Source organism: Eucalyptus grandis, chromosome 5 (assembly GCF_016545825.1).
Source record: "Eucalyptus grandis isolate ANBG69807.140 chromosome 5, ASM1654582v1, whole genome shotgun sequence".
In the NCBI taxonomy this organism is placed as follows: domain Eukaryota; kingdom Viridiplantae; phylum Streptophyta; class Magnoliopsida; order Myrtales; family Myrtaceae; genus Eucalyptus; species Eucalyptus grandis.
Window position 1 is genome coordinate 12,776,209 of NC_052616.1, and position 7,583 is coordinate 12,783,791.

At 41.8% G+C, this 7,583-nt stretch overlaps 1 protein-coding gene across 1 annotated transcript; it reads right to left on the reverse strand.

Annotated features, from left to right (window-relative positions):
- Positions 1 to 2,863: 2,863 nt before the first annotated feature.
- LOC104446235 (subtilisin-like protease 1) lies at positions 2,864 to 5,137 on the reverse strand. Its single transcript, XM_039313332.1, is given in 4 exon segments — positions 2,864 to 3,835; positions 3,838 to 4,371; positions 4,374 to 4,837; positions 4,840 to 5,137. Coding segments are annotated over 4 exon segments (2,268 nt in total).
- Positions 5,138 to 7,583: the final 2,446 nt, after the last annotated feature.

Here is a 7,583-nt window from a genome sequence, read left to right on the forward strand (position 1 = left end):
CAAGAGCTGCATCACTCTTCGTCAAATACAAAGCTTCTAGCTAAAGAGAAATCGTAAAATTCATCCAAAATTGAGAAGAGGGAAGACAAATCTCTAGAACTTGTTATGACTTTAACACAACTTTGCCATAGGTCTGGATATCGAAACCAAAACCTTTAAAAAAAATAATGCGCTTAAGTCAATTTTAAGAAATTTGCACAAATCATCCAAGAGCCGCATCACTCTTCGCTATTCCCACCCCCAAGTCACATTATTACACTTAAAATTTGTCCACGTACGTTATAATATCTTACAAGGTGGGTTTCATTGTGAGAAATCTCTCGAGCAATGTCACGAAGAGTGCAGAGAAGCAACTTAAGCGGAGAAGGCCATGGGAAAAGAAAAATAAGAGCGGTTACCGCAACAATGGCGAGCCAGATGAGAGCAATCCCAGGAATGGGACATTTGTGCTGGGGAAAATGATCAAAAAGCCCTAAACTTACTATATTTTGATAATTCCGTACTAAATATTTAAATTTTGCTAATTAAGTCATAATTTTTTTTATGATTTTTTAATTGAGTTTATCCAATCAATTTAGCTATAAATCATTGATATATACACTGGCTATCTTACATGATACAGTTGGTAAAAACATGGGCAATTTTTAATAATATTTGAATATTTTTCGAAATTTTTATTATCTTTTTTTCTTTTTCTATTATTTTCATTTTCCCCCAACGGCCATCACCAGACCTTGTTGATGCCAGACTTGTTGGGTTTGAGCTTTGCTTTTTCTTTACCCAGCCTTTGTAGGTAAGACTAAATCCACCTTCCCAAATTGAAGAAAGGTATGCAACCTCCATTGAGAATAGAGATTCGTAAGATATTACCTTTTCTTTTTGTCGCCTAAATCCAATTGATCGCATAGTAAAAATCGCATTTGACACTTCGCGCTTCTTAATGTGCATCCCAATTGTTTTACCATTTATCCAAGGAGTTAATTGTTGGTTGATATTATTTAAGATTACTTTAGAAGCTAGATAAAGGCAAATGTTCATATATGGTGTGAGCTTAGAACTGGTATATATGAAAGAGGAGTTCTTATTTATAGAAACTTTTATCCTCTTGTCAATTTCCTCTGGTTGATCGAGCTTGACTCGGTCATTAATTATCGTAACGTTGGACTCAAACATGAACTTGAACAGCTTATTGTACAACACGACATTTTATCAAAAGAGCTCTCATGTATAAATATGGAGAAATGAATTAAACATATTTGATACAACTTTCCCGTAATAACTTTTATTGTGAAAATATGTGCCGTGGCTTTTATAAGATCTAGTACAAATTGTCGTGACCTCTTTTTCGGCGCCCCCGATTAGGGTGGGCCTATAGAGGCTCATGATTTGGCTAGATCTATTAGGCTTAGCCGGGGCACTCCCAAGCCCATCAATTCACAACTTATTGGTTTAATATATATATACCTAAAAGTTGAGGAGTCGCTACTAATCAATTTGTGGTGGGTCAATTAGAAATCCAAGTGAAATATTGAAAGGAATATTTGCTCATGCGCAATCAGAAAAACTAAGTTTAGGGATTTAATTACACTAGTTAATCACTAATGCCCTTCCGATCCCTAATATTATTTAACCTGGACTGAGCATATCCAAGAAAGACACGAGTGGTTGCCTTGGGGACTCTTTTTCTCTTAACTGCAATATGAATAGAATGAAGAACGATAGATCCTCGTCCAAGAAGAATTGACTTCTTTCTGGAAGAGAATCATAAGGAAGTTGGATGGGTGAGAATTCGACAAAGAAAGAATCGATGAACATTTTTCTAGTTTTGATTTTTGGCTTCTCTTCCTATTCTATTGATCAAAAGCATCTAGCAGCCTCACGCCGGTTTCGAATTCGATTTGAAGTGAAAAAAGGAGAATGTCCTACTTCGATCCAGAAACTTGTTACAAGTTGATAGGTTTGGAACCCTCTTTCTTTTCTTTGTTGATTCCTCTCAATGAAATATGCCATGTTGCACTAAGTTACTTACGGATGTATGCATGTAGTCCGAGAACACTTTGGGGTGAACACCCATCCAAAGAAGTAGGGTCAAAAGTTCATCATTTAGGCCGAAACATTTAGCAACAAAAAAATCTTTAACCCAACAAGTGCTCTTTGAACCAAGCTAGATAGTCTCCTATCACTAGGCTCACCAACCAACCTAGACTTTGATTCTTATTATTCCTACTGGAAGACTTTTTGGATTTTCAAAGGATTTTCCTTGCATTTTGTGGAGGGAATGCACTTTTTTGGTCTTTTCTATTCTTTTTAAACATAAAAGCATTTTTTGGATTTTTGATCTTTTTTTGAAAGTATAAATCATTTTTTGACTTTTTTTGATTTTTTTGGACCTTTTAGGAAAATATGGGATATTTTTTTTTTGAAAATAAACTATTATTTTTTATTATAATATAATGTTATATATTAAAAAGAAGGCCCTGGGTCGGATTCCCAGGTTGGGACCAACCTGGTTCGTTGAAATTGGCGGACCGGGTTGGGCTCGCGGCCCAGTATACCCCTTTTAAAAAAAACAAAGCCCGAACAAAATGAAAACAGGCCGACCCAAGGATCAGCTGGTCCAGACCCGGCCCGCTACGCCCAAAAACACTACCCGGTTTGCGACCCGGTTTGCGACCCACGTCCGACCCGGTTCACGACCCGAACGAGAGAAACACATTTATTATTCATGTGTAGACGAGTTTATCCCTTTACGATACATATACAATGAATTTTATACGGAACATTCTTTAACTAATTGTTGTGTTTGAAATTTATCAACTTTACGTCAGAAGAATCTAGAAATTACATACACTGCTTGCGATGACTAAAAGACAACGGCGACAGGGGTTCGAACTGAATGCTTAGCAGATACCCATGTGATCGCCCCTTGAGCAAGGGGCGGGGTCGCCGTCTTATTCCTTGCGAAGTCAACGCTGAAACTCGCTGTCTCGTTCACCTTCGTGAACTCTAGATTACTCGGGTACACGCCAATTGAGTTGAGACCCGTGATGGGGTCGATAACCATCCTGTAAGACGAGTTAGCAGGTCCGACATTCCTCACCTTCCTCGTCACGTTAAACTTCGTCACCGTACTGTCAAAGCTCAAGCTGATCGATGGATAGTTGAGCTGGTAATCGGGTATACTCCCAGTGCTCCAGCATGTGACCTTTTCTTTAACTATGAGCTCGATTTCGGAGTCGGTGTAGTTGAGCCCACAAAGGTAAGGAATGTAATCTTGCGGTTCGATGTCGTAAATGAGACCCGGGTCAACAGCCTTTGATGGGTTGACATGTCCTGCGCCAGTGGTGAATATGTTTGCTGGATTGAGCGACTGGTCCAAGATGGGTTGGCCCTCCGTGTTAGAGGTGGAGGCAGTGGTAATGATGGCGGACTTGATGGCCGCTGGAGACCAGTCGGGGTGTGCGCTCTTGAGCAGTGCCGCCACACCACTGAGGTTGGGGCAGGACATGGAGGTCCCGGAGATCACGTTGAATGAGTGCTCATCATACGTAGAATTGTCTAAACTAACTGGCCAAGCAGCGAGAATGTTCACACTCGGGCCGATGATGTCCGGTTTGAGGATGCCTTTGCTTTGGTAGTTGGGGCCGCGGGAAGAGAAGGATGCTACAACCGGGGCGACCGAACTCCCGATGTTAGCGCCTTTGAATAGGATCGTGGCGTTCGGCGCTGAGGTGGTGTTTAGGTAGCTCTTGATCTCTCTCCCCACGTCATATCCCACATGGACAGCGGGTAGGACATGCTTATCGGCAAGGGTGGTGGCTCCCTCCAGAGAGGACTGTTCACGAGGATCATGGCCGCACCACCTGCATCCTTGACCTCTTGACCTTGGTCAACTCGCGCAACACCGCCGTAGTCTACGGAGCACACGATCACATTTCCTTTGAGGTCCGAGAGGTCTTTTAGTGATCCGGGAAGGCAAAGGGCCGAGGAGTCATCTCCGTTTAGTCCTGGATCAACCAGGGGAAGTAGCGTTGGATCGAAGTCTTGCGGTTGGTACAAGGTTTCCCCATCGAACTCCTTCCCGTTCCCCAGCCGCGCCGTGGCCTTTATGCTGCGGTCTATGGTGCTGGCTCCCACGTTGAGAAGCCACGTTGCCTCGTTTGACAATGAGTGGTTGTATGGGCCCCTATTCCCCGCGGAGCTGCTCACGAAGATGCCCTTTTGGATGGCGGCAAATGAACCTTTTGCAATCGCATCGTCGAAGAACGGAGAGGAATCCCCTCCAACAGAGAGGGAAATCACATCGACACCATCCTCGATGGCCGCATCGAACCCAGCTAATATGTCGGCCTCAAGGCACCCCCTAATATATAGCAAACCTGGTAGATTGCCAAATGCGCAAGAGGCGCTATGCCTGCGGCCGTGCCTTTGGCATTACCGAGCGCGCTGACATTCTTCACAAAAGCACCCGCAGCTGTGCTGGCAGCGTGTGTGCCGTGGCCCACATCATCAAATGGCTGTTCGAATTCCCCGTAAACGATGGACCTCGCACCGATGAGGTTGTTGTTGCAGTATGCGTCGTTGAAGACGCACTTGCCCTTCCATTTGGCCGGGGGCGGTGGCAACCCCTCGCCGCTGAAGGAAGAGTGCTGGGGATATATCCCTGAGTCCAATACTCCGATGATCACACCCTTGCCGAAGTTGGAGTCCTTCCAGAGCCCGACTTCTTGGCGCAATCCCAAGAACTCGGGGGTGCGAGTTGTGTGTAGAGAGAGCACCCTCTCCGGACGCACATACAAAACACCGTCCCTGTTCCGAATGGCTTTAGCTTCCTCGGCGTCAATTTGGCCGCGAACCCGGATACCACATGTCGGTATGAGTGAACCATTCTTTGCTCTTGGTTAGAGCTGGTTGCTGTGGTAGGGAAAAATGACCGGTATAAAGCATCCAGATCCTCTGAAGTAGCAAAATGTTTGTCCGTTGGCTTTCGTACTTGGATTATATAAGTTGACAACGAGCCACCCGAATCAGCTACTGCAGTGGCAGTATCAGCAGGGGAGATGCTTAGAATGCAAGTAAGACCGAGAATGAAAATCGTCAAGGTGGTCGCAGACAATCTGCATTTCTGGTCTTTCATCTCGAAATTGCGAAAGAAAGAAAGAAGCTTCTTGCTTCTATTTTCTGTGTCAGATAGTTGAAGTTGGAGCACATATATGTATAGGAGAAGCAAAATGAAGAAATGGCGTTGGTCTCATGACCCTTCAGAAGCGAACAATGGTAGTTTTTTTTTTTCTTTTGAAGGAAAGGATCATTAGTCTGTTTTATTTCCGAATATGCATATGCATTTCCATGGAAGAATTGAATGAAAAAGACCTATTATTACGGTCAAGGACAGGGCACCGTCCATGCAGATTCTCTAAAATAGACTAATCTATTAAAGGAAATATAAATATGCAGATTTAACGTGCTATAACGAGTCGCAGTCTAAATAAATCACTTTGCTCAAATCAGCTTCTAAAGGAAAGGATCCTTAGTGATTTAATTTCTAACATGCATATGCATTTCCACATAAGAATCGATTAAGACCTATTATAATCCTCAAGGACAGGGCACCGTCCATACAAATTTTCTAAGATAGACTAAATCATTAAAGGAAATATAAATATGCAGATTTAACATGCTATACAGAGACGCACTCTGAATAAATTACTTTACTCAAATGAGCTTCTAAAGGAAAGGATCCTTAGTGATTTAATTCCTAACCTGCATATGCATTTCCATGTAAGATTTGTGTTAGATCTCCTATAACCCTCAAGAAAATTAAAAAATAACAAAAATGCGAAAAATATTATCTATTATTAAAAATTGTTCATGTTAATGTCAGTAGTGCTATATAAGATAGTCGGCGTTCACATTAGTGATTTTTGGCTAAAATTGGTTGATTTAATTAGCAAAACATAAAAAGATTTATAACTCAATTGGTGAATTAAAAGTTTAAGACTGAATTGGTAAAAGTGTAATATATTTAAAACTTTTTAGATAGCTTTCCCCTTTTAATTGAACCAATGTCGTTTTCAACCTTGAATGAAAATTCAATTAAATCCTCCCACCGATATCATGTTTAAAATTTCTGATGTGGTGATTTACTCATCGCTAGCCATCCTACGGGTCATGATTAGTTATCTAATCTAGATAACTTTTCAAAAGACGACCCTGTTTTGTTTAAATTACTAAATTTTTTCTTTTTTCTTTTTTTGTTTTTCTTCTTACCTTATCTCTTTTCTCTTTTTCTCGAGTCTTTGCTTTACACTTGTATAGACTGAAGCTCAATTTGTTTTGCAGAAAATACAACAAATTTTCAAAAATATTTTCCAAGAAGTTTTTTTTTTTTTTTTTTTTTTTTGGTGACCTAGGAAACCTCGAAAGCCGACAGTGGCGGGAAGAACTTGGGGTTGACGCAAGCTAGCTATCACACTCACGCGGCCAGTTAAGTCACCCTGTGACGCATTGGGGATTCGAACCCCTCCCCTTCACGAGGGGGAGAGGGCCCAAAGCCAGCAACGCCACCCAGGTGGGTGGTTAATATTTTCCAAGAAGTCTGTGTTCAAGAACACAACAAATTTTTTTAGTGTTTAGCTAAAACTTGATAATGAATTGAAAAATATATTCCAAAGTTTGATATGAAAAATCCGATTTGATTTTTCCAAATAGAAATACACTATTTGGGTGTTAGTAACTTGTGCATAAGGGATTGGAGATCTAAGTACGGGCACCACGTCTTGGGTCCGGCCTTGATCAACCTCGACACAGGCACCAAGGGTTGGGGCACTAGCATCTAGGTGTTAGGCCCACCTTTCATGGACTGGGGTGCGAGTGCCAAGGTACCAACCCCAGCCTCAATGGATGAGAGCATAAGCATCGGGGTCCTAGGCCCAGCTTCAATGGACTCGAGCATGGACACTAGGGTCTCGAGCCTTGGTCTTGATAGACCTTGGTTCAAGCACTAGGGACTTGAGCTCGAGCAATAAGAACCTAGGCATGACATTTGTGGACCTCGGCTTGGGTGTTCGGTATGCAAGCTTGGGTACTAGGATCTCGTGCTTAGCCTTTGGGCTCAACCTTAATGACCCAAGCCTAGGGACTAGAGCCTTGGGCACATGCCCCGAGGTCCCATGCTGATCCTCAATGGACTCGAGCACATGCATTGGGGATTGGGCGATGGGCATCAAGGTCATGGGCCCACCTTAATGGTCCCCAGCTTGAGTGCTAGATACATGGTCTTAGATATTGAGGCCCATGAACCAACATTAGGTTTCCATGTCCAAGTGTAGAATTTTAGGTTTAAGCGTTAATATCTAGTTATATTATGGAAATGATTTTTGATTTTTAAAAAGGAAATAATTTTTTTTTTTTTTTTTTTTTTTTTAGATTTAAGCATAGGTTTCCGTTGACTTATTTTTCTAAGCAAACTAATCGTTGGAAAATTCAAAAAATGCTTTTTTGAAATGTTTATTTCATGAAATAAACAAATCCTTAAGTTAATATGAAGAACGCATTTGGGACATGTGATCGAGTCCTTCACT